This window comes from Tiliqua scincoides, chromosome 4 (genome assembly GCF_035046505.1).
Source record: "Tiliqua scincoides isolate rTilSci1 chromosome 4, rTilSci1.hap2, whole genome shotgun sequence".
NCBI classification, from domain to species: Eukaryota; Metazoa; Chordata; class Lepidosauria; order Squamata; family Scincidae; genus Tiliqua; species Tiliqua scincoides.
The window spans coordinates 143133994-143161092 of record NC_089824.1 but is presented as its reverse complement, the minus strand read 5'-3'; the positions used below and the strand labels follow the sequence as shown (position 1 = coordinate 143161092).

Here is a 27099-nt window from a genome sequence, read left to right as displayed (position 1 = left end):
GAGATTGGCTGGACTTGGAGCCCAGGTCTACCCAGCTGGTAGATCTGGGTTTCAAGTCCAGGCAGGAGCCCTGGTCTACCAGCTGGGTAGACATGGAATCCAGCCTGGACTTGGTCCCCAAGCCTACCTGCCTACTTATGGCCTCTGTGGCCGAGATTTGCTGTGCAAGTAGACCTGGGCTCCTGCCTGGACTTGGAGCCCAGAGCTACCGGCTAGGTAGACCTGGGCTCACATTCCAACCAATGGCTCCAAGTCCAGGCAGGAGCCCATGTCTACCCATCTAGTGAACCTTGGCCACAGAGGCCATAACTTAAATTGGGAGCCCAGTTCTACCTGCCTGGTTGACCTGGGCTCTGGCGTTGGTAGTGATCGTGGCCCCCTCCCCCCCAAACACAAACACTGGATCCACCCCCATGCACCAATGTACTAGGGAAGCCTGATGGTGATGGTAAATTGGTGCAGAGAGTTAGAGTGAGTCAGGGAGGGTGTGGAATGGGGCAGGGAGCAGAAGGAACAGGGCAGTGATGGGGTGGGAAAGGCAGCAGATCAGGGCTGGGAAGGGGGCAGTACAGGCAGCAGTCGCACATCCTAACCTCCTTCCCGACCTCAATCTCCTGACCCAGATTCACACAGACTTGTGCCACCTATAGACTGGGAGCAGGTCTGAGTAGACCCAGTAAGTTGGCATGGGTTTACTCCAGGGTAAGGGTACAAATGTTATCTTAACTCTGAAGACGAGGCCTCCAGATGCCAAAAATCCCCTCTGGAATTCAGTGGGTGTTGTAGATGTGCTCTTGCATTGCCACTTGGAGAGTTAGGTTGGATTGAGCTATCAGTGAGAATAGAGTCCTAAACAGTCCTAATACAGCAAGGTCAGTGAGTGCAGTGTCACTTAAATCAATGTTCTTCGTCAGCAAGACAAATGTCATAACATAACATAATGAACATTTTTTTCTTACGAAACAAAAGAAACATTCTTCAAGATGAGTTATTTCAGTGATGTGTGACTATTTTGAAACCTACTGATGTTTTAAAAGTTTATGCCAAAGTTTAAACTTACCTTATGTTTTCATAATTACTAACTTCAGGCTTCAGCAAGGCTGTTTGTCGAAATACTTTATAGATAATGACACCAAAGGCCATCAAATTAACCTGGGGAAATATTTATTTTTAGTCCAGAAAGATGCACAATGGAACAATGGCAGTATTTTCATAGTTAAAGCAAACCAATTAAATACCTTTTGTATATTTAGCGGGGAAAGGAGCCACTCTTATCCACACACACACACACACACACACACACACACATTTAAAAATATACTGGAATCACCTAGGTCAAAGGAGACTGTAACTCTATATCTTTTCCACTATATAATTGACAGGAGTCTGCAAATGTTTATTGAATTCATTAGTAAATCTCATTATGTTATGTTTCCGGACCAGAACGTCCCCCAATGTCTGTGTATGCTTGTTCACGTCTACTTATTTCAGCCCAACCAACGTTATACAGAAACTAAAAACTATTTTGATCAAATGCATACTGCTTGCTGTAAAGCAACATTAGTGACTTTTCAAGAGCCAACATCTTTGGGCTTAAAAGGTCGAAGAGAAAAGAAAATGCTGTGAAGTTTTCACTGTGAGTTTTAAAAAGCAACTGTGGTCAAAGAATACCCTACATTGAACTAGATGTTAAATGTCATATTTATTTCAGTTATGGAACAATTAACAGTCAGAAAAAAATCTAGAAAGCTAGCACCAGAATAAATGACAATGTCCTTCAAGAGAGGTTTCCACCAAAGTACTTGAGAGACCATTGAAGTGGTTCCCCAACTTTACCTAGGAGGTGGGACCTCCCTAAGTCTCCCCCTAAGGAGAGGGGGCAAAGGCAGCAATGGCGCTTCTGGGATTGTGCTGCCACCATGAAAAAAAGAGGATTTCTCACTTACTGGCAGTCACGCTGGCTGTTTGGAAGATGCGGGGTGCCTACAGCCCCCTCTGCAGGCCTCCCCTCCCCTCCCCTCAGAACAGCTCCCTGAATTGATTGTGACCCACTTTTGGATTTGCGACAAAAATTGGAAGTGTGCTGCCATCACTTCAGGGAGCCGTTCTGAGGTGCAGGGAGGCCTGTAGAGGGGCTGGGTGTCGTCGTCCCCCCTGCACTCTTCACAGGGCTGAAGTGACTCCTGGCAAGTGAGAAATCCCTCCCTTTCCTTGGTCAAACTTTATATAGAATCAATAGAATCACAGAGTTGGAAGGGACCTTCTAGTCCAACCCCCTGACTGCAGCAGGACATCCTCCGAGACCATCTTCAGCAGATGCCCATTGAGCCTCTGTTTGAAGATCTCCAGTGAGGGAGAATCCACCACCTCCCTTGGCAATCTGTTCCTCCTTTCTTGCCCAATTTGTAAAACATATGATGCGTCTCCTTACTTTTGTCTCCCTGTACTCTCTTTTTGTTTTGCTGGGACCCAACTACTTCTCTCTCTCTTTGGAAAACTGTGTTTTTCTCTCCCTTCAAGTTGCTCCTCAAGCTCCACTTCTGTCTCAATGGTAGCTTTTCAGAGATTTGAAGACAAGATTCTATTGCTCTTTTTGCCAGCAGTGCATTATAGCACATTCATTTTCGTGCCTCACTGTGTCCCTCCAATTATTGTAGAGGATCCTAGGGCATGTGATATATTATTCATCACTGGAGGGAAAAAAGGTCAAATGTCCCACTAGGTATAGAATTTGCAGATATCTTTGGGACATATGTAGCTAGTCTTTAGCTAACAAGTTTGAATAAGTGTTGGATAGTTTTACAGATGTGGATTTAGCCCCATTCCCTGTTTTCAGTTTGTGGTCTGCCGCCATCTGCTATAAGTGGGTGAGAAGTGGCAATATACTAGAGGGAAAAATAATGTTGGAAAATATCATCTGCCTTGTTTGAAACAATGCTTGTAAAATCAAGATGCTGTTGGACAAGAGCCAACTCTTATTCCTATTGTTTGACAAAGAAAAAGTCTTGGACCTTCCATTACATTAAATGAACAAATACATGGTATAAGCTGTGCTATTCCTGAACAAAAGAATGTGCCCCCCCCACTTGATTACTGGCTGAACTTTATCTCCTACTGGTATAGGACATATTAGCCCACACCTGTCATTGGGTGCATCACAAACAATTCTGTTTATGGTGATCACTGCTACTAATTAATGTCTGCAGAAGTGGCTCTCCTAGTGACAGAAGATGGGAGGCTGTCTTCGATGGAGGGCTATGAAGGAAACTGGCTTCACATAATACTCATAAGAACATAAGAACAGCCCCACTGGATCAGGCCATAGGCCCATCTAGTCCAGCTTCCTGTATCTCACAGCACCAGGTTCATCAACAGTGCTCTGATAGCCTAACATTGCAATGCAAGTCAGAAAAATTGACATGAACCATCAGATCTGAAAAACGGTGAGGGTACACAGCAGGTTTGTGAAAATGTCATCTGAATTCTCCATAAAATGTGAGAGAACAAAGGTTGGCACTTCTTGACTAAAAGGCTACCTTGGAAGCATCTCTAGTTTTGCCCAGAAACTCATGGGACCCACTGAAAGTTCCTGAAGGGGCTTGTAGTATCAAACAGCAGGCAAGGCCACTGAATGTCAGCTTCCAACTCTGAGGAAATTCTCTGAATGGAATTCAGAGGGAAAGAGTTTCTGGGCTTTTGAGGGCTTTTAAGAAATAATCCATGAGTTCACAACAGGGATTTCTTTCTAGCTAATCCTGCCAGAGAGAGACGGAAAGAAAGCGAGAGCACCATGGACAACACTGCAGTCGTGGTGAACGGAATGAATCAGGATTCTCAAATAAAGACAATGTGAGTCTGGATCCTTTTCCGTTATGAATGGTAGATTATCATTCTTGTGGCCTCCAGAGACGACCCACTCTGCAGTGGCGTGCACTTTGTTTGTTAAACCTTGTCAAAGCACTTGACCCCAAAGGCATATGCCAAGGCAAATTCCCCCACAGCTTGTTTATGTTCTTTGGGATATTTGATGCTATGGCATCCCGTATAAACAATAAAAAAGTCAAATTATCTTTAAATGAAAAGCTATCAAGCACTACAGCATACAAAGAAATTCACCACCATCCTAACATTGCTGTGCCTGTTTGCAGATGGAAAGAACAGCAAGAATGAATCACTGTAATTCTAAGTTCCTCCAGAGAGCATCACAAAACCATATGATATCCTAGTGTGTGAGATTTTGCATTAGGATCTATGACTGAGTTGTAAGACATCCAGACAGCTCCATATTGAGTGCACATCTGAGGAATGCAAGCCATTTCATCTTTCGTTGGCAGTTTGCTTAAACAGCTGGGTCGGAGTGTGTTTCCTGCCTTATGCTGACTTACAGAAAGGAGAGCAGCATTTTGATTTGCCCAGCCAGAGCCTTTGTTGTGGAATTATCCAAACAAAAGACATGAGCCCTCAGTAGTTTTCTGAAGTAATTGGCTGCAGGTATTTATTTATACTGTCCACTTTAAAGAGTAGGAATTTTTCCGACCTATCAATAGGAAATAATGGAAAAATGGTTAGTGGGATGGGGGGAGTATGTTGGATTCATGCTTGGAACGGAATTGCATCCAGTGTCGGTAAGGTTGGGTAGAGGATGGTATTAAGGAGAGTGAGCAAGACAGCTTTTGATTATGAGAAACTTCGGTAGAAAAGGGACAGGGAAACCATAAAGAGTATGGTTGGGATAGGGATATTAAGTGTATTATTGTGGGTGATGGCTTGGGTGGTTGCTGATTTGGAATTTGGGACCAGACAGAGGTTTCGAAAGTTATACATTCCTCATGAATGTTGCTCTCTGTTTTCCTTTCTCTCCATTACTTTGTCTTCCCATTCTGTGTACCTAACAATTTCATGATAGAAAAGATTGTGGTTCAGCCCATCCAAATCTTTAGGGTGTGTTAATAATAATAATAATAATAATAATAATAATAATAATAATAATAATAATAATAATAATAATAATAATAATACAGGTATTTCTATACCGCCTTTCTTGGTCCTCAGATTTCTCCTTAGACTTTATTCAAGGCGGTTTACATAGGCAGGCAAATTAAATCCCCATAGGGATTTTTACAATTTGAAAGAAGGTTTCTATCTTTCAAGAAACCACAACATTCAGATGTTTCTTTCTTGATCTGGTCGCACATTCTGGCCTCCATCCTCCCATGCTCAAAGCAGATGGAATAGCTCGGCTCAGCTTGTCAGCTGCTTCAAGGTCGCACGGTGCCGGTGGCCTCGAACTGGCGACCTTCAGATGTTATCTTCAGGCAAATGGAGGCTCAACCCTCTAGACCAGACCTCTTCCTCATTTGTATTCAAATGGAAACAAATGACTAACTTCACATTAAGCTAGAAGCACACAATAATTTCAAGTTAAGGCATGTCCAGGGCTTTCCTTACTCTCAGAACATCATGTCTAATCACTGTCCTTGCCTGATGTAGTATCAAGTCTGTCTTCCCATACAGGACGTCTAGTTGAGGAGAAGGTATAACATGAATGATGGACCTCAGACACTGGCTGGCAAGGAAATTCTTTATGTGTTTAAGAGGACCTATAAAGCATCCCATTTTATACATTACCCTCATGACAGACGTTCGGCAAAAGAATGAGGTAATAGAAGACCAATCCCAAATCACAAAGCCCCTGCCAGCCTGGTGGGTCAACCTGAACCTGCGCTAAAGATCCACGTCCACACTGACCCACGTCCATGTAAACATCCACAATGACCCTTGTAGGCTTGGGAAGAGGGTTAGGATTTGGTGGGCACCACTGCTTGTGAACCCATCACCTTCATGGACCCAATCTACCCCCCCTTCCTGACCCATCTCTTCCCTGTTCTGCGAAAACCCTTGCCCATTCTACCCCCTGCCTCTCTCTTGGCCCTGACTGGTCTTACCTGAGGCAGCTGGTGTCCGCAGTCTGTCACTGTGCGAACTCAGCTGCTTGCCACATTTGTGACAGCTGGAAAGCATGTTATGCAGACAGAACATGTGTTCCACTGGCATAACATGCACTTAGGACTAGGCCACAGGTTTGTCATATTGAGATTTTTGCTTTATTTTTAGCATCTTTGTCAACCTTTCCCCCTGCCCCACCCCATGTATCCTTCGGTTAGTTGATCAGTGCCGTGTTTTCTTTACTGTTTACCTGCCTGGTCTCAGTTCCCTCAAGAGGTAGCGGGTTGCCACATCTACCTACCTTCTGCTACTGTTGGCACTGTTGGGTGCTAAGGGGACTCACTGGAATTTGGGACTCCCTAGTAACTTTGCAGGGGCACTTTCTGAAGGTGTCCTCTTTCTGTCTGGGCTCTCTAACTTTAGGTGGTGGCAGCAAATCTACCTTTTGCCAATCCAATCCCAATTTACCCAGTAAAAAAGGGTGAACAGATTGGTGGGTGCTGTCCCTATTTTGTCCTTCATCTTCCCTCACAGCTATCTTATAGGAGGTTATGCTTGTAATACCACATCTTTCCTGGAAGGCAGTAGGGAATGATTCTGCACTTTGATGTGGGGTTCCGCCCCCGCCCCCCCCCAAAGCTTTCTGGGTCATTCCTGGGCATTCTAGATCACTGCCAGTGCTTAACATTAGCTCTTTATTGGAAATGCTCCTTGATGCTGTAGCATCTTTTTGAGGTACGTACATTCAGGGGAACTGGCAGGAGCTGCCTGTGGGGAAGATCACCAACACTTCAAGCACTGCTGAGGTCACCACCTTCACAACCTAACATGTTAAAAAGAAGAAAAGAGTCCCACTCTCACTTCTACTGCTATTTTATGATACACCCTCTTAACCCAACACGTTTTTTCAGTTGAATGTCCCCACATTTTACCAGACACAAAAATTTTGTGTCTGTGGAGGAAACCTGTTCAGAATAGCCTGAGCTCTAAGATAAAGAGACAAGTTCCCAAGCCTTTTAACTTTTGACAACAGTGCTTTATGAGGGTATTTTATCTGCCCTTCATCATGCTGTTTCTTTATTGTTTTAAAGCTTCATTGTTGTATTGTATCAAGTTTGTAAACTGTCCTGAAAATACTAATACTGAAGGGTGGGTTTAATAAGATGCAAAGAACTGAAAGGCTACCATGCTGTTTATGTGCATCACCAAGATTTCAAGTCTGTGACTGTTAACAGCTTCAGGAGAGGGAATGACTGGCATGGGAGCAAAGGGTTAAACTGCAGCCCCAGTTCAAACCAGCTGCCCTCTGCACAGCTGCTTTTCAAGGAAGAAAACAAATTCCGAACCCAGAGCTCCCACATCACATCAAGCTTAGCCCTAAGTCTACTTTACAAATGGTGTAATCAGGTCGAAAGTACAGTATTCCATGCTAAATGCCTCAAACTGCTTGAGCCCTGATTGCTAAGCAACTGTAAAGGGGCTACTGACATGTCGTGCACAAACAGGTGTGCCTCAACCCTCTTTTTGATTTTTGTTTCTTGTTAGAGAAATAGCAATGGAGAGCAGAAAATTGGCAATGTAGAGTGGGTGCTTAACCCCTTTCCCTGCAGGCTGTTTTCCACCCCAAAGAGCTGTGGTCCTGTCTTTTGTCCCATAGGATTTGAAATGCAGGTTTGTGGTATGCCTTTTAAACTTTGCAGGGGAATACCTGCTTTTGGGGGGGGGGGCAGAGAGTGGATTTGGGGCAGGAAAATGCTGAGTGAGAAAATAATTAGGTACCCCCACCCATCACTTCCCCACCAATGTTTTCACATTCAATCACTTCCTCTGAAGATGCAGAACATAATGTTGTACATTATGTAACAGTTGTATATAATTTGTAGTGTGTCCCTAATTTAAACGAAAAGCGTGTCCTTGGTCCCACAGAAGAAATGTAAGTAATTGAGACTATACATAAACATTGTTTTAAGGTGTTTTACGGAGCAGACAAATACCCTCTTGTTGTCTGATGGTGTAAATATATGAGCACTTGATATTATGTAAAATAATTCTCGCTTTCGCATAATCAACTATAATTTTTAATTGAGTGCTAAGGGTTTTAAAATACACACAACCTGTTAATGCATATGCAACAGCTCAATGTTGACTTTGAGTCACAGTCCCAATGGGATCCATCTAATCAATTAATCATAGGGTTGAGGTTCTGCTCAGTGTGAGTCTGCAAAGTGCTTGCACTCATAAGGTACTCTTTACCTTCTTTATTTTCAGCTGCATTTCCCAGTGATTTCAGTGACGCTCATCTGAGTGGCATGTTTCAAATGTAAGCAATTATGCACCAATGACAAGATTGTGAGCACACCTGTTGAAGCTCATGAAGCACCAGCCCCTAGTATGCTGTTAAATTACTTCTCAATTTCGCTTGATTCAATGAATCATGTGTGAATTATCCTTTGGAGTTCAATAAGATTACTTTGATGTGTACCAAAGTCACGTCCTAATCCCCTTATGAGATGGGCTATACAACTGTCAATAGCAATTATGTTCTGACTTTGTAATCCTAAATACACTTTCCGGGGAGTAAGCCCCATTGAACGCAATGGGACTTACTTCTGAGTAAAAACTTATAGGATTGCATTGTGAATGTTCCATTAATGCCTTCTATGCATACCTTAATGGGTGAAATGTTTCACTTTAATTTTGCTCCATTCACACCCACATTTTTGTAAGATGTCATGCGATGCATTACAAGTGCCTACAGACTCATGGCATACACACCGTGAAGTGGCTACCAAAAAAGGAAGACTATTATAAAGATAATTTATATCAAGGTTATGTTTGGGGGGGGGGGGAACTATCTAAATCAGGGCTGTTAAACATAAGGCCCATGGGCTGAATTGCCCCTGGAAGCAATTTATCCGGCTCCGTTACCACTGAGTTCTCTCAGTGCAGTAAATGGGTTCTCCCATATCTTGCAAATATGAACAAGATTTCCACATTTTCTCTTCTGTCTATGCAGCTAATGAGTTCCTAAGTGAGAAAAAAGTGCTGATTTCTGGCCATCATCTGCTTTATGATGTCACTTTCTGCATCTGCTTTATGATGTCACTTTCTGCTTAATGTTGTCTTTTCTGGCCCTCAACAGGCAGCATGAATGCTACCTTCAGCCCTCTGTGTGAAACAAGTTTGAGACCCCTGATCTAAATAATCTTTATCAATTGGACTGTAACTTGAGAATTAAAAATAAACTTTAAAAAAGCAACATACCAGTGTATTTATGGAGGGAGGAGGGAATATGTAGTTCATATGATTTTTTCTTCCAATACAAGAATACCAAAAACTGTCTGTTATTGAAGCCTCTTAAGAATTAGACCCCTTGTGACTTTCTGTTGCTACAAAGGAAAACTAGTCCAGGAAAGAAAGAGCTAATTCTAAAGATTCTGACACACTACTTCTGAGTCAGTTGAGTGTTTCACATTGAAAACTTCAAAAATGCAACTCCCCCAATCATCCCTTTCGACTTTTTCAGGCTCTCACTTAATAATTGATGAAACCATCTATATGCTGATGTCAAATCTCAGAGAAACGAGGACGGTACGGGGAGAGAAGATGTCTCCTGCTGTTCTTTTAGTCATAGACTTGATTTTTGTTTTAAAAAAAATCAGATTAGATATGGACCCTTCAAAAATGTCTGATATTCAGGATAGCAGTATAGGCATCCTTTTCCCCAGTGACCCTTATTATCAACGTTAGAATTAACAAGCGTGCATTCTGATGTGCAATTCTGCACAGACGGAGACAGTTTTCGGTCTTCTGGCTGACGGCTGGGTGAAAATGTGGCTTCAAATACTGCTTCCGTCAGGATAGAGGAGCGTTAAGCTGATCACAATGTAACAGTTTAAGCAGGAAAAATGAAAATCTATGTCATATTAATTGTTCAAAATGGTACACAAGCTGGCAGTCAAGCAATGAGAGGGATGTCTGCTGTCTGATTTTGCTCATTATCATCTCCCAGATGGGTACACCTGCCCAAATGCTTTTGTTATTTGTTCTAATTTGACACAGTAACAGGGAAATATTTAAGAACAACAAGAAGAAATATTCGAGGAAGAAAAAAAACAAGAGATCTGAATGAAAGAGGGTTTCTGAAATGGTAATTGAATGGTTTATAGTCTTGGTTGTGTAGTGCCCCAAACCTGTTTGCCCACCATTGACAACAATGCAGCTCCTGCAACCAGGCACACGCGGCATCCAATGGTGAGTGGTGATCAGCAGACCTGCCAGGGGTAAGTAAAAATATTTTCTACTTAACTCTGCATATGCCTCATGGTAGCCTATGGATCTCCTCGGACCTATGCAAGCTGTTAGCTGGTGTAAGTCCAAAGAGAGAAAAGTCAGTGGGACAGGTCTGAAAAGAGGGGATAGGATCTTGGCACACAGTGGTGCTGCCAGATCCACTCCCTCCCTCCCCTGAAGGAGGCCACCTGACCTCCCCTTCCCTGTTCTGAAGTCCCCTATCTTCTCCGTCCCCACCAGCATACTTGGGCTAGTACAGCCTGGGGTCTGTGATGGTGAAGGTGCAGAGCTGCCACTGGGAAGTTCTTCAGCAGCCTCTTTCTGCAATAGATGCAGCAGAGGCTGTTTCGGCACCACTGCATTGCAGCACAAAAAGGTGCAGCCCCCTGCAGCCCTCTCCTCCCTGCCTCCTGGCTGCCCTGCCCCTTATGGGGGCAGAGGCCAGGGCCCACAGGCTGGGATGTCGCGACGCCCCAGTCTGATTGGTTATAACTGGGCTGCCAGAACAGTCTTGATGGATCAGTGAAAGACCCATCTAGTTGAACATCCTGCTTCCTCCAGTGACCCACCAGCTGCATCTAGGAAGACCATAAGCAGGAGAGAAAAGCAGACTTCTCTCCCACAATTGCTCTCCTGCAACTGATATCCGGAGACAATACTACTGCTGGATCAGGGGGCAGCACATGGTCATTGTGCCCGTAGCCTTTGACAGACCTATCCCCAATTAATTTGTTCAATCCCCCTTTAAAGCCACAACCCTCTTGTGGCAATGAGTTTCTCAGTCTTATTGTGTTCAGTGTGAAGAACTAATTCTTTTTGTCTGTCTTAAATCTTTCACCGACAAGTTTCACTGGATGACTCTCATTCTAATATTGTGAGAGGAGGAGAGATTTTTGTTCCACTCTTTCCATATCATGCATAATGGTATGTCTCAATCATTAATTGCCTTTTTTTTCCAAGCTGAAAAGTCCCAAACATTGTAACCTTTTCTCATAACTAAGGTGCAATGGCCCTCTGATCATTTTGCTTCTGCAACTTTTTTCAGCTTTACAATATCTTTTTTGAGGTTTGCCAACCAGAACTGTCCACAGTATTCCAAATGCGGCCATATCATAGATTAGTATAGGGGCATGATAATATTAGCAGTCTTACAGCCCAATCCTATGCCTGTTTACTCAGAAGTCCCATTGTAGTCATCATTCCCAGAAAAGTATGCATAGGATTGCTGCCTTATTCATGATCCCTTTCATAATGACCTCTGGTATGGAATTTGCCCTTTTCACAGCGTGTGCACATTGAATCAATGTTTTCATTGAGACATCTACTGTGACCCCAATCTCTCTTTCCTGGTTAATGACTGACAGCTCAGACCCAATTAGTATATATGTGAAGTTGGGATTTTTTGCTTCAATGTACATCACTTTACATTGAACCATATTTGCCATTTGATTGCACATTCACCCAGGTTGGAGAAGTCATTTTGGAGTCTGTTTTGGTTTTTACTACCCTGAATAGTTTGGTGTCGCCGGTAAATTTGGCCATAACTCCAGATCATTCATGAACAAGTTAAAAAGCACTAGTCCCAATACAGGTCCTTGAGGGATCCCACTTTTTTACTTTCCTCCATTATGAAAATCACCTATTTATTCCTCTTCTCTATTTTCTATTCATTAACTATGGATCAATCCATCAAAGGACCAGTCTTTAATCCAAGACTCTCAAGTTTATTCAAGAGCCTTTGGTGAAAGACTTTTGGGTCTGATCCTATCCACTTTTCCAGCACCAATGCAACTGCAATGCAGCCCTGAGGTAAGGGAACAAACATTCCCTTACTATCAGGAGGCTTCCATGACTGCCCCAGCATCACAGAATGCAGTGTGCAACCCATTGGCAAGGCTGCATCAGCACTGGAAAGTTAGATAGGATTGGGCCTTTTGTCAAACATTTTTTGAAATTCCCAGTATATAATGTCAACTGGATCACTTCTAAGTGCCTGTTGACACTCTCAGCAAACTCAGTGTGCAAGACTTTGTAAGGAACTCAAATTTGAAATGTCTGCTGTTCTGACAAAAATAAGTAACTTGTTCTTTAATCAGCCTCTGTACCAGGAACTGGAATAGGCCAATGGTATACCAATATTTCTAAATTGATCTGGGGAGATCCAGTAAATTATAGGTTGGTCCATTTAACATCTGTTGCATCTGGCTTTTTTTTTGTCTTTGCAATAGCAAAGGCCTAATGCAGGGGTTTTCAAAATCTCGGGGAGATTTTGAGCCACTCTAAGTTCTTGCGGGAGCAAGGCAGGGAGGCGGCAGGCGTGGGGGAAGGCAGCAGCGCAATCCCCAGGATAGCGCTGCTCAGGGGGCTGCAGGGGCTTGGGTCCACTTACCCAAGCCTCTTGCAGCCTCCTGGGAATGCAGAGAGCCCTGCGCGACCTTCTGCAGGGCTCCCCGCAGCTTCAGAAGTGAAAGTGGAGCGATTGCGCTCCACTTCCGCTTTAGCGGAGGCGGGGTGCGATGGCTCCACTTTCACTTTCAAATCTGCGGGGAGCCCTGCAGAAGGTCGCGCAGGGCTCTCCGCATTCCCAGGAGGCTGCAGGAGGCTCGGGTAAGTGGACCCAAGCCCCTGCAGCCCCCTGAGCCCCCTGCAGCCCCCTCCTCCCTGCCTCCTGGCTGCCCCGCCCCTTAAGGGGGCAGAGGCCAGGGCCCACAGGCTGGCATGTCGCAATGCCCCAGTCTGAAAAGCCCTGGCCTAGTGAAACATGCATGGCCTGGATCCAGTTTTGTCTGTGCACAAGCTACATGCATTGTAAGAAACTCAAATCTGAAAGGTCTGCTCTTCTGACAAAAATAAGTAACTTGTCCTTTAATCAGCCTCTGTATCAGGGACACACACACACTTTTAGATCTTTCATAGCCAGCTCTTCTGGCCCATGGACACCAGAGCAACTCACAACAAAGAACTTAAATCCATAACACAATCAGCTCTATGACACAAATAACAAAACAAAGCAGTTAGCAGCAAAATAAAATGGTCAAATCACAAGGCAATCTTATCTAAACCATAAAAATACAAGCAGATTAAAAAGTTGACTTTGCCCTCTAAAAGACTTATAATTTATATCAAGATATTGCAGTACTATATTGTTAACAGATCATAATGACAGAATTTCATGCAAGCATGCAAATGTGCATACCTCTTGAAAATAAAAACAACCCACATTTTAGTACCAAATAAATAAAAGCCAGTAGTTACAGCTGCATTGCCTACTGAAGTGGCTTGCCATACAGTGTGCCTTCTTTTCTTCTGACATTTCTTACTTGATCTCAATCAGTTTTTACATGTGTAACTTAGAAGCACTTACAACGTGCTCTTGATGTCCTGAAGCCATTTTTTAAAAATTTACCACGGGATGCCAAATGTTTCCAAAAGATCAAGCCTGAAAACATTTCATATGGGAATTAAAAAAGGCCCCTTTCCCAGCAAAAAACAGACGGCTATCAGCTCTTGACTTGACTGCCCGCGTGAAATAGCGGGTTCTGGTCTCTGATGTCGCAATTTTGTGTAAAATAGCCTTGATGATGGCAGGGTACAGGAGAGTGATAACATCATAAAGATGACAGCCTAATCTTCAAAGATGACCGATCACAGATAAAAGATTAAGTCACTCAGCATTTGAAATAGCAGATTATCTGTCTCCTGGCATAGTGTCTGTGTACACCTCCTGCTGAGTTTTGCAGAGCTTTCACTGACATGTGAAAGATGCTGCAGACTTGCTACTGAGCATTCTGTTCCTTCAAGCAATCAGGGTGAAAGAAACAGCCCCTCATCTGAAATATTAGTTAATCAAACATATGTCTTTGAGACAGGCAAAGTATTTAGGGGCATAATATATAAATATCTGTCAGAGTGGCTATTTAAGAGCATCTAAAATAGTTAATTTTGCCATATAATTAGCACTTACAGGTGGGCTGGCAATGGGTTAGTGTTTATTTAACACCTTTTATTATCAGTTTTACATACTCCAATAGAAAATAAAAAGCATACTTACAAGAATTATTAGACAAGCTGGTCCTATAAAGCTCCATATAAAGTTATTCTTTGTGCTGAGCCAACATCTAAAAGGTAAATAACACATAATGTCTTGAAATATGTTTAAAGATAAATACTCTGGGCCACAGCTCCATGCTCACAAATGGATGAATGTGGAACCTCAATACTCCATTTTCATGTATGACACTTGTGAGAATTGAAGTCATTGTTCTCCCCAGCTCGTACTGTTGACACTGATGGTGGCTCTTCAGGGTCTCAGACAGGAATTTTTGCATGGAGCAGTAGCATAGCCAGAGGGATGCAAAATGGTACCGGTAAGTTCTGCAGGCAGTGCAATACGCTATGTAAGTGGCCCCTCCCACTCACCATTGGAGCCATTCCAAGCAGTGATGGCAATGCACAGGAGATGCTGTTTGGTTCAGCAAGCACCTGCATATTGCTGTCACTGCAAAAGTGAGTGGGAGGGGCAATGGTAAGCTTACCCTGCATGTTGTGGCACCTGCAGTACTTACCATTATCCCCTCTAGCTACGCTATTGGTCTGGAGATGCGTTGACCTGGAGATGCCAGAGATTGAATCAGGAACCTTCTTCGTGCAAATCATGTGCTCTACTACAGAACCACAGCTCCTCCCTCTAAGTGGGATGGCAGGCCAGATTCCTTTATCCACCACTAGAGGTGATAGTCAAAGGAGGAAACTTCAAACAGTTCTAAGGAGACACGGGCACCTTAATCCAGACTCCTGGTCTGGGCATCAGATGACCCTGAAGACTTAGGTCATAATCCTAACCAACTTTCCAGCACTGACATCAGGACAATGCAACTCCAAGGTAAGGGAACAAACATTGCCTTACCTTGAGGAGCCCTCCATGACTGCAACCCCAACTGCAGAATGCAGCACAATCCCCTACTGGGAACCTGCATCATCTGGGATTTAATCCTGGATGAGAAAGCCGACCTGGTATATATTACGGAGACCTGGTTGGACATGGCGGGAGGAGTTAGTCTCTCTGAACTTTGTCCTCCAGGTTTCCAGATGTTGCAGCAGCCAAGATTGCAGGGACGGGGAGGGGGAGTTGCAATGGTCTATCGTGAGTCCATCTCCCTTACCAGGTGCCCTGTCCAGCAGTTTGCTGGGTTCGAGTGCCTGCATGTTGTGTTGAGAGGGCCGGACAGGATTGGGATTCTGTTGGTGTACCGCCCACCCTGCTGCCTAACAGTCTCCCTGCCTGAGCTGACTGGGGTGATCTCGGGGGTGGCATTGGAGGCCCCCCGCCTACTAGTGCTGGGGGACTTCAATGTGCATGCCGAGGCCCCTGCGTCAGGTGCAGCTCAGGATTTCATGGCCGCCATGACAACCATGGGCCTGTCCCAGAAGATCTTGGCCCCAACACATACTGCAGGACACGTGCTGGACCTGGTGCTTACAGCTGGGCATGGGGGCAGTGATCTGGATGTAGAGGAGATCAAGATCACTCCATTGTCATGGACAGATCACTTCCTGGTAAGGTTTAGGCTTGTTGCGACTTCCTACCTCCGCAGAGGTGGGGGACCATTTTCTATGGTCCGCCCCTGGAGGCTAATGGATCCTGAAGGTTTCCTGAGGGCTCTGGGGGATTTCCCCACTGCCAAGACTGGCATCTCATCTGAGGCCCTGGTTGACCTCTGGAATGGGGAAATGACCAGGGCAGTGGATGAGATTGCTCCAGAGCGACTTCTGCCATGTCGCAGACTCGGAGCGGCTCCTTGGTTCACTGAGGAGCTGCGAATGATGAAGCGGCAGGGCAGGCGTCTAGAGCAGGGGTGTCCAAAGTTTTTGGCAGGAGGGCCACATCATCTCTCTGACACTGTGTCGGGGGCCAGGGGAAAAAAAGAATTAATTTACATTTAAAATTTGAATAAATTTACATGAATGAATTTATTAGAGATGGAACTTACATGAATGAATGAATGAATGAAGGTCTTGCAATAGCTCAAGGGCTATAAAAGGTACAAAGCAAGGCTGGCCTTTCCTTTGCTGCTGCTACTGCATCACAGATGTGAAACAGCAAGCAGTGGAGGAAGCCTTCATCTCACAGCTCACGCGAGAGGTCAAACAGTTGCCCTCATGCTGAGAGCGGTTGTGTCGGGCCAGTGTGGGCTCCAGCACATCTCCAGAGGGCCAGAGGCTCATTGGAGACTGGGGGCTCCCTGAGGGCCGCATTGAGAGGCCTCAAGGGCTGCATTTGGCCCCAGGGCCGGGGTTTGGGCACCCCTGGTCTAGAGCGACGGTGGCAGAAAACTCGGGATGAATCCGATCGGACACAGAGTAGAGCTCATTACAGAGCCTATTCCGTGGCGGTGGTAGCAGCGAAGATATCATTCTTCTCTGCTACCATTGCATCTGCTGACAACCGTCCGGCAGAGCTGTTCCATGTGGTGCGGGGCCTCCTCCATCAGGCCCCCCCAGTAGACCAGGAGGAATACACGGTCAGCCGCTGTGACATGTTTGCGCAACATTTTGCAGATAAAATCGATCGTATTCATCACAACTTGGATGCCACATTGACAGTGTCTGACGATGTCCCCTTGGCAACTGTTTTTCTCGTGTTTTGGGGGATTCTTTTCAGCTTGTACAGCCTGAGGATGTGGACAGACTCCTTTGGAGTGTGAGGCCATCTGCCTGCCTGCTCGACCCTTGCCCAGTTTGGCTGATAAGAGCTGCCTGGGGTGGACTGGCTGAGTGGACAGGGAGGGTGGTCAACTCTTCCTTGATGGAGGGGATGTTACCACTTGCTTTGAAACGGGCAGTGGTTCGCCCCCTCCTGAAGAAGCCCTCCCTGGATTCCACTGTGTTAGATAACTACCGGCCAGTCTCCAACATCCCGTTTCTGGGCAAGGTAATTGAGCGGGTGGTGGCGTCCCAACTCCAGAGGGTCTTGGATGAAGCGGATTATCTGGATCCTTTTCAATCTGGCTTCAGGCCGGGCTTTGGGACGGAAACCGCCTTGGTGGATGACCTACGCCGGGGACTGGACAGGGGGAGTGCGTCCCTGTTGGTCCTACTGGACCTCTCAGCGGCTTTCGATGCTATCGACCATGGTATCCTTCTGGGCCGATTGGCCGAGTTGGGAGCTGGAGGCACTGTTTTGTGGTGGTTCCGCTCCTACTTGGAGGGTCGGTCCCAGATGGTGGTGCTGGGGGATGCCTGTTCGACACCCTGGCCCTTGAGATGTGGGGTGCCACAGGGCTCAATTCTGTCCCCCATGCTATTTAACATCTACATGAAACCGCTGGGAGAGGTCATCCGGGGGTTTGGAGTGGGGTGCCATCAATATGCCAATGACACCCAGCTCTATCTCTCCTTTTCTCCAGGCTCCAGGGTGGCGGTTGAGGGCCTGGAGCGCTGTCTGGAGGCAGTGAGGATCTGGATGGGGGCTAACAAGCTGAAATTAAATCCGGACAGAGGCTCTCCTGGTTCGGAAATCCTCGATGCAGGTGCTGGACTATCGGCTTGCGCTGAATGGGGTTGCACTCCCTCTGAAGGAGCAGGTCCGCAGCTTGGGGGTCCACCTGGACTGGTAGCTGCTCCTGGATTCCCAGGTGGCAGCTGTGGCTAGGGGGGGTCTTCACTCAGCTTCGGCTGGTGCGCCAGCTGCGGCCGTACTTAGATCGTGCAGACCTGGCCAGGGTGATCCATGCCTCAGTGACATTGAGATTAGATTACTGTAACACGCTCTATGTGGGGCTGCCCTTAAAGACGGTTCGGAAACTGCAACTAGTGCAGAATGCGGTGGCCCGTGTGGTTACTGGAGGTAGACGGTTCGACCCTGTCAGTCCGCTTCTCCAGTGGCTGCATTGGCTGCCCATTCGTTTCCGGGCCCAATTCAAGGTGCTGGTATTGACCTTTAAAGCCCTATACTGCTCTGGGCCAGGGTATCTTAGAGATCACCTACTCCCGTACAATCTGGCTCGTCCTCTTAGGTCATCAGAGAAGGCCTTTTTACAAGTGCCGCCGCCTAGGGAGGTATGTGGGGCAGCGGCAAGAAATAGGGCCTTCTCAGTAGTGGCACCAACGCTATGGAACTCCCTTCCCCTTGACTTAAGAACGGCTCCCACTCTTGAGACCTTTCGGCGAGGCCTGAAGACCCTTCTGTTTAAACAAGCCTTCTGAGTTCTCGGCCTTTTTAACATCTTTTAATATTTTTTTACAGGCCTGATTCTTTTATGACTTGCTGCTGCTCTATGTTCTTTTTACCTATTTTTTATTCTGACTGCTGTTTTTTATGATGTTTTAATATGTTTTTATTTGTTTTTAAATTATGTTTTTAATCTGTTGTAAGCCGCCTGTTGTTGTTGTTGTTGTTGATGTTGTTGATGTTGTTATTATTATTATTACTGGCAGAGCTATGCCAGTGCTAGAAAGTTGGTTAGGATTGCGCCCTTAGGGCCCAATCCTATCCAATTTTCCAGTGCTGGTGTAATTGTGCCAGTGGGGTGTGTGCTGCATCCTGTGGTGGAGAGGCAGTCACTGGGGCCTTCTCAAGATATGGGAACATGTGTTGCCTTACCACAGGGCTGCATTGTGGCTACAACGGAGCTCAAGAGTAATAGGACATGAAGAGTAATAGAACATGAATCATAGAAGGGTGTTGTTCTGCTCTTAAACTGGATCCATTACGGGAACAGGAACTAGTGAAGGGGATGTAATGTGGGCAAAATAAGATGCAGCTCTCCAATGAGCAACATAATTATATAGCTGCAGGAGTGACTGTAGATTTGAAGCAGCTGGCTTTTTCAGCATTCTCTTGTTGCAAAGCTTGAAAATTGTATTGATCATAAAATAAAGCTGATGTGTTGAATCAGTGTGAAATCTGGCACAGAGAATCTACCCATGGAGGGGGATAATCTTGCCAGATTTCAGGAAATTTGAATAGCACCATTATGTCAGCTGAAAAATGTTGCTGTCAGGTGTAGGTGTGCTGAGGTTTCTACCACTTTTTTTAATCCAATGTTGATAAAGAGACAAAATGGAGAGTAGAGAAGTACAATAATAAACTTAGGAAAGAATAAGAGAACAGGAAGATGGTACAGAGAAAGAAGATGGGGAGATCATAAATATATACAGAACAGTCACCGCTAATGAATGAATGGAGAAGCCCCTATAAGGCAGCAATTCAATTTGCCTATTTGTGTTATACAACCAAAAGAAATATCTTGGTTAGGGTGTCTATGTTTGAGCCTGGTTTCCTATGCATGTGACTAATGAAATTTTGATTGATATCACAATGTAACCATCCAGTCAAGCTGAGAGGGTGGTACGTGTATGGAAAATATTTTCCATACACTCAACCCCTGCTGGTTGGGAACTTAGCATGCAGAAAGGATCTACATGCATTATGTCACAGCTTGGATATCTTCAGCCAATATTCACAACTGCATACAGTACATACGTCCTAACATTGAACTGGTAACACTGTGCACAGCACAGAATGGGGTTGCAGTCAGTGTTAGCAGTACTAATCAGCTATTTGGGGCTAGAGAATGAATACAGGGCATCTTTATTTGTTGGAGGAAATTGGGTCCAGATTCAGGCCCACCGGTCCCATCAAAAAAGGTGATTACTACAATCAAAGCTATGGCCTATCATTTCTCTGGTGGTTATCACACACCAATTCATGTGTGTAACAATGTGCAGGCAACCCCTTGTTATCTAAGAAATGTTGTGCATCAGAAACATTTTCATGCTATCAGATATCCCAACGGGGCGATGCACGAACAACATTAGTACAGAACTATCCGCAGCTTAAAAACGACATGTAAAAAGTGACCTACACTTCAGGTCTTCCATAGTATTTGTATCCCAGAATAGCAGAAATGCCGACCACCACTGCTGGGCTCACGTAGCCAAAGACATAGAAGTTCTTGTGTAAGAATCCCTTATTGTAGATTACTCCGACGACTATAAGGTACAGGTGAATGCCTTCAATACACATCCATGCAAAGGCAGCTAAGAGGAAATAATGGAGTAATCCAGCGGTGATTGAACAGAATAGCTAGAAGGGCAAACAGAGAAAAGCGTAAGTGAAAAACATAAAAGGCTTCATATATTGCAATGCAGCTTAAAAACGATATCAAAATACTGATGAAAGCCTGCTCCGCTGAAAATTTGTTTCAGTATAAAAACACTCTAGCCTCTCATTACTTTTCTGTAAGTACATGGAAAATCACTACAACTCTGCCTTCTTAAAAACCAAGCCATATGCTCATCCTGTTTGCTTTGTACAAATACGCTGACATCACACACACAAAAAGACATTGCAGAACATAAAGATGATTGATGAACTGTTATGCTTTCCATCAAATTTAAACAAAAAGCCGCAAATTCTCTTATTCGTGAGAGGCAGAATTGCCACCTGTCCCTCATTATCTGCGACCTATCTCTCATTATCTGAATTGTCACCTATCTCTCATTATCTGTTTTCGTTATCCTCGAATATTGTGTTGATGCCGCATCAAATAGGCATTGCTTTTGGCCTGCGGAGAAACATCAGACAGATTTCTGTCCACTTACAGATTTGCCCCACCATCTTGGGCACCATCTCAGGGACTCCAGCTGAACAACTCTGGCGATGATCAGAGGCTGATTATGAGAGGTCTTTGGAAGGCTACTTGAGGGCTGCTTTGGGGCTTTAGGGTTGGGACAAGCCAAGGGAAGGAGCCAAGAGACAGGTGGAGGACGGGTGAAGCAATGCCTTCCCCACTGCTGAACTCTGAGGCCTTCTTGTTGGGGCAGCAACCTTGGGGTTGGGGCAGAGTTGCGGGATAGCCAACACAGAAAAATCACCATCACCACAACCTTCAACACATCTAGGGATATCCAGCACAGAGGAGGAAGCTTCAAATGTTAGAGATGTTGATGAGCCCTCACTATCACCCAGTCCCATAGACTTGAAGTAAAGATGCAGGTTCATGAAGTTTATAGAGTGTATGGTGAAAAAGATTCCCTGGAACTTAATCCCATTTTCCCCATAGGCTCAATGATTCGGCATCTTTAAAAGAGATACCCAGATAGGAGACTGGGATAAAAAAAATTTGCTAGAATGTTTATTTTCATTCTTTCTTGTGTTTCACGTTTCTTTCATTAGTTTGTGAACCTTTGCAGAACTTTGCTATTCTCCCTGAGCCCCAGCAACGAATATAGGAGAATGTGTAGAGAATGTATAGAAGGCTGCAGGCCAAGGGGAGTATAGCCTAGGAGTTAGCATTCATGTACACCACTTTCCCTTTTTACTGTACCAGCAGTTGAGTGGGGGAATGGAAGGACTGGTAGTTTTACCATCTCAGGCTATGGAGATTAGACAGAAGGGAGAGTATACATTTATTTATTGAAAAAAAAAAATGTGAAACTGCCTTCTTTAAAAAGACTTGAGGTTGCTAACAATTTACAGCCCAGTCCTAATCCAGCTCCCACCAGCAGGACAGGCATGCATGCCATTGCAAATGTGCCATAAAGCATGTTGTGCCAGTGTGGAGGCCAGTGCTGCTGACAGAGAGGTCTGTGCTGATAGGCCAACACCTGCAATGGAGCAGCAGTAAGTCCTATGCTGGATGGTGGGGAGGTGGGAGAGGCTGGACCAAGGGCAGGAAGGGGGTGTTTTGGGTTGGGGAGGGTGAGGAGGAGGGCGGTTCAGGCCCAGGAAAGGTGTAGGGACAGGGAGATGGCCTCCACCACATCTAAACTCCTGTCAAGGGCCTGAAAGCCCTACATGGGGCTTCTCGGTTCTGCACCAGCGATTGAGCTGGTGTGGCACCAAGTAGACCCATGGAGGCTGCTGGGCCACAACATGAGGTAAGGGAACAAATGTTCTCCCTAACCTCAAGGAGACCTCCAGCTGCCTCTCTGCCTGCATGGGATACAGCAGCGGCTGTTTCTGCACTGCTGTATCGAGGTATGGGGTTAGGATTGGGTTGTTTAAAATACAACGAGTATGGGATGTCTGCTATCCTGACCTCCTTGGATAGAAGTGTAACAATTAAGCACCATATGCACCAGACAGTATCTTCTACCCTCATGGGGATGTATGGAAGCAACTTTTTTCTCTGAAAGAACAGAGTAGAACCCATTGAAACAATCTGACTTAATTCCTCCTGGTGGTGTTGGAAATTTGCAGATGTAAAAAAAATAAAATCTGTCCCCGCTTTTGGCATCATTTTCATTTGCGATGCACCATCTTCATTTACCTCCCTGATGGCAGACCCATCATTCTCTTCAGTGGGACTTGTCGTTTCTGAACTAGATTGCCTGGAGTTCTTAGAGGAGAATTCTGTATTCACAGCTAATTGTGTGAGAACTCAAATGTCAACATTCATATTAAGACTAAGAAATGTTACATGCACCTTAGAAAGTGGTCCTTTAAACATGCTTGTTTGCTTTCATATTCAAAATGAGGAAATGGTAAGGAAAGGCTACACACCTTATTACTGCCCATATTAATTCCAATAAGAAAAACAAGCTCTGCCAGGAAAAGGCTGCAACAGAGATTTTTGTGAATCGTCGTCCTTGTGCTTTGAATTTCACTGAAGAACCAGAATGTAAAAATGCACATGGAGAGGCAAATTAACGAGATAATTATTCCGAGCTGAGTGATTCTTGTAAGAATATAATCCTTGACATCCTGGGGGAAAAATTATAATATCATACGTTAAAGACAATGGCTCAACACTCTCTTCTTTAAAACTTCATTTGATAATGCAAATGTGGTTCTCCCCATCTCTCCTCCTCTACTTTTTTTTTTCCTTTTGCAGAATGCTTATGAAAGCTATGGGGAATAACGCAGAAGAAAGAATGTCAATCTGATTGGTTCCTGTGCCAGTAACTGAGCCAGGCACTATCTGCCTAGCCTACCTCCTAGGGTTGTTGTGAGAGCAAAAAGAGGGAAGGAACCAAGTACACCATCCTGAGCATCTTGGAGGAAAGGTGATATAAAAATTAAATACATAAAAAAATAATGCTCCAAAGGTCTGTACAAATACCTTATTTCTGTGTATCGGCAGAGCTGTTAGCATTTTAACATACAATGTAATATCCATATTCTCATTTAATAATGTTTATTATTACTATTCATGAATATGTATCAAATGGTTGGCAACCTTCAGTCTCGAAAGACTATGCTATAAGCCTACAGCACCCAGTAGTCCCAGGCGGTCTCCCATCCAAGTACTAACCAGGCCTGACCCTGCTTAGCTTCCAAGATCAGACAAGATCACTGTTATAATTTCAATTTTTGTTTTGTTTTTCATTTCTCTGTATTTATGTTTGAAAGTGGTACTTAAAATGCTCCTATGTTGGGTGTTGGTATAGCTAGAGGGGGGGCGGGGCACTAAGTTTTGCAGGGAGCCTCCCCGCAGCGTGCAAGTGGCCCCTCCCCCTCCCTTTTGGAGCCATTTGGGCGGGGGGGGGGCAAAACAAGAGGAGAATGGCTCCCAAGGGGAGGGGGAGGGGCCACTTGCACATTGTGGGGAGGCTCCCTGCAAAACTTAGTGCCCCGCCCCCCCTCTAGCTATGCCAGTGATGTTGGGCTTCCTTGCCATATTACAAAAGTGCTTCTGTAATATGGCAAGGAAGCCCTACATAGGAGCATTTTAAGTACCACTTACATTTCTAGTGGGAAATGTAACAAATAACCAGTCTAAGATGTAGCCAGCACCATCAGATATGATCACACGCATGTCTGCAATAGGATGAGGGTGCAGAGTGAAAACAAGAGTGCATGTATTTTAATGATACTGTCTTACATTTTTTTTGTAATTTATTGGCATCACTCCAGCACTCCATTAGCATAACTCTCACGCTCCACTTTTGAAAATGTACGGAAAAGCCTGAGTGAAATTTGTATCTCTATGCTTCTTCTGGTGTGCATATTCTCACAATATTGAATGTGGTAAGAAATAAATAAAAGAGGAATCTTGCAAAGGTTTTCTGGACTAGCTGCTCTACACTGGAGAGGCGAACTCAGAAAGCTACAGATCAATCCTGTGCTTCCTCCTGCTGATGCAGGTGCTCCAAAATTGCTGGTGGAGGTCCACGTGTATCCGGGCCATGGGATTGAGTCCACGAAAAGGTTTTGGATTCAGCGGCCCTCATTGCCATAGAACCCAACTGACCTGATCTGCCATCCCCATGCCCCCATCAAAGGCCTGTTCCGCCCTCCCGCCATTCCACCCTTGTTCTTTGGCTCTGCATGGTGTTGGAAGACTGTTTGTGACAGGTGTAAACCACTCCCCACTATTGGAATACTGGTGGCAGGGGATGGGGATAGGATTGGGCTTGAGGGAACATCCAGAATGGTGTCAGGAAGGAAGAAGACGTTCCCTGACCAACTCTGTGTCAAATAAAGCCATGAACTGAGTGGGGTGAAGGCAGAGGGTTGTGCCCAATGAAGATACTATGCAGCCTCCTTCTCCTACCCATACTCTGCCAGAAGTTATGCTTGGGCTGAGCATAATCAGGGTATTAGGGCAGCAACTGTTACCCTGCACATGCCTGATCTCGTCTGATCTTGGAAGCTAAGCAGGGTCAGGCCTGGTTAGTACTTGGATGGGAGACTGCCTGGGAATACCAGGTGCTGTAGGCTTGTACCATAGTCTTTCAAGACTGAAGGTTGCCAACCAATCAGGGTCAGAGGGGAAGCACAGCTGAATCTAGGAGCAGGTGACACAGGCAACTTCCTGGGGCATCAGGCTTGGGGGAGGGGCTCCGGATATTTCAATATTCATAAAATTGAAAATCTTCAATAATATCAAAGGAAACAACTTTGTTTTTATTAACTTACAGGTAGTACAAATAAATACAAATTTACAGATCAATCAACGCAAATGCATCCTCTTATATGCATCCTAAATCATTGATGAAGATGGTGCATCTAAATTGTGAAAGGGGCCCCAAATGCAATTTTTAAAAAATAAAGGATTCAAAAGCTGAACAACCAAAGAGAGGTGTTGAAGATGCTCCTCACCTGGAATTCAATTTGGAACAGGAATGGCACTGGAAGGTGAACCAGGCTGGTGTATACATTTCCACCATTCTTCCTGACCTCATTCAGTCCATAGACATGGATGGGACCAAGGCTGTCATCCAGCAAATCAAATGCAACCATTCATTCATTCATTCATTCATTCATTCATTCATTCTAGTGCCACATTTTGGAGGGTCCACTGGGCAAAGCCCTGTGCAGTTCCCCTCCCCCCAGGGGTGGGTGGGGAGTGGAAGGTGGGGCCAGGATCAAGCACTCATGCCAGATCTTAGCCCCATGCCCAGGCAGCCCAGGGCAGTTCTGGGCTGCTTGAATTTGCACCACTGATTTAGGTGGCACAGATCCAAGTAGTCCCATTGGGGCTGCTATAGCTCTTCCCAGGGTCAAGAGGAAAAGCTTCCCATTTGCTCAGGCCAAACCTCAGACAGCCCCAAACTTGCACTGGATACAGCATGGGCCTGCCAGTCTGCCTGTTCCAGCACAAGTTTGAATTGCGCTGCCCCTTGTGTAGGCTGTGTGATTCTAGTAGCTGCAGTTCACCATTTATGGGCAAAACTAGACGTCTGCGCAATGCTTGCTGCAGAGGGGTGCTGCTCATTGGAAGTGCTTTGCATGCCAGGTGGACCACAGGATTGGGGAAGAAGAGGATTTTTCTGCTCTGAAGCCCAAAATTGCCCCCCTAAAGTGCTGCTATGCAGCTGAAGTGTTCATTTGAGGAAATTGCCATTTCAGTGGCAATCACCACGTTAGATGAGCAAAAAGTGAACTTCCTCCTAGTGGTATTCCTGGGGGGGGGGGCAAATGCCCCAGAGTGTCCCCAGAGTGTCACCTTCTTTGGCCCCCCACTGCTGCCCAAATACCCATCTGGGATGCTCCCATCTCCAGCTAGGGTTATGCTCCCATGCTGGAGCTTTTTAAAAAAACAAGTAAGAGGCTCTTCTAGTAGGATGCATGCCAACTGTAAGATGTACTTGGATGGACATCTAGTTGAAATTGGCTGAGGTAGGGAATAAGCCCTATACATTTGGATGACCCAAGTCAACAGAGAATTGTGGGTTGGGGTGCTGTTCAGATATTACAGTTAGCTGGTTTTACCACTATTCTCATAGATCTTAACAGCAAGCCTGGCAGGACAAAGTTCCAAACAACACAGTCCTGGAACGTGCTGGAATCCCTAGCATGTATGCACTGCTGAAACAGAGACGCCTGCGTTGGCTCGGTCATGTCGTGAGAATGGATGATGGCCGGATCCCAAAGGATCTCCTCTATGGAGAACTCGTGCAGGGAAAGCGCCCTACAGGTAGACCACAGCTGCGATACAAGGACATCTGCAAGAGGGATCTGAAGGCCTTAGGAGTGGACCTCAACAGGTGGGAAACCCTGGCCTCTGAGCGGCCCGCTTGGAGGCAGGCTGTGCAGCATGGCCTTTCCCAGTTTGAAGAGACACTTGGCCAACAGTCTGAGGCAAAGAGGCAAAGAAGGAAGGCCCACAGCCAGGGAGACAGACCAGGGACACACTACACTTGCTCCCAATGTGGAAGGGATTGTCACTCCCGAACTGGCCTTTTCAGTCACACTAGACGCTGTTCCAGAACCACCATTCAGAGCGCGATACCATAGTCTTTCAAGACTGAAGGTTGCCAACAACTAACAGCAAGCTTAAAATACCTAGTGCTACAGCTGCTCTGACAAGAGCTACTCTGCTGAGTCAAATTAAATGTAGAAGGAAGATGTAATGGGGTGGTATATATTTCTGAATTGTGGGGAAGTTTAGAAGAAAGTTTCTTTTTCTG

General features: G+C 45.3%; 1 protein-coding gene and 1 pseudogene across 3 annotated transcripts in view; one reads left to right on the top strand and one right to left on the bottom strand.

Annotated features, from left to right (window-relative positions):
* The window catches only part of ADGRL4 (adhesion G protein-coupled receptor L4), a 115239-nt gene that overhangs the window by 6740 nt on the left and 81400 nt on the right, over positions 1 to 27099 (bottom strand). For all 3 annotated transcript variants that reach the window (XM_066625205.1, XM_066625207.1, XM_066625206.1), the window contains 4 exons: positions 22748 to 22948; positions 20106 to 20326; positions 14291 to 14357; positions 1061 to 1152 (listed from right to left, as the gene is read on the bottom strand). In XM_066625205.1, coding sequence (XP_066481302.1) covers positions 1061 to 1152; positions 14291 to 14357; positions 20106 to 20326; positions 22748 to 22948 — 581 coding nt within the window. The remainder of the gene's footprint in view (positions 1 to 1060; positions 1153 to 14290; positions 14358 to 20105; positions 20327 to 22747; positions 22949 to 27099) is intronic.
* LOC136649947 (5S ribosomal RNA) lies at positions 24791 to 24907 on the top strand (annotated as a pseudogene).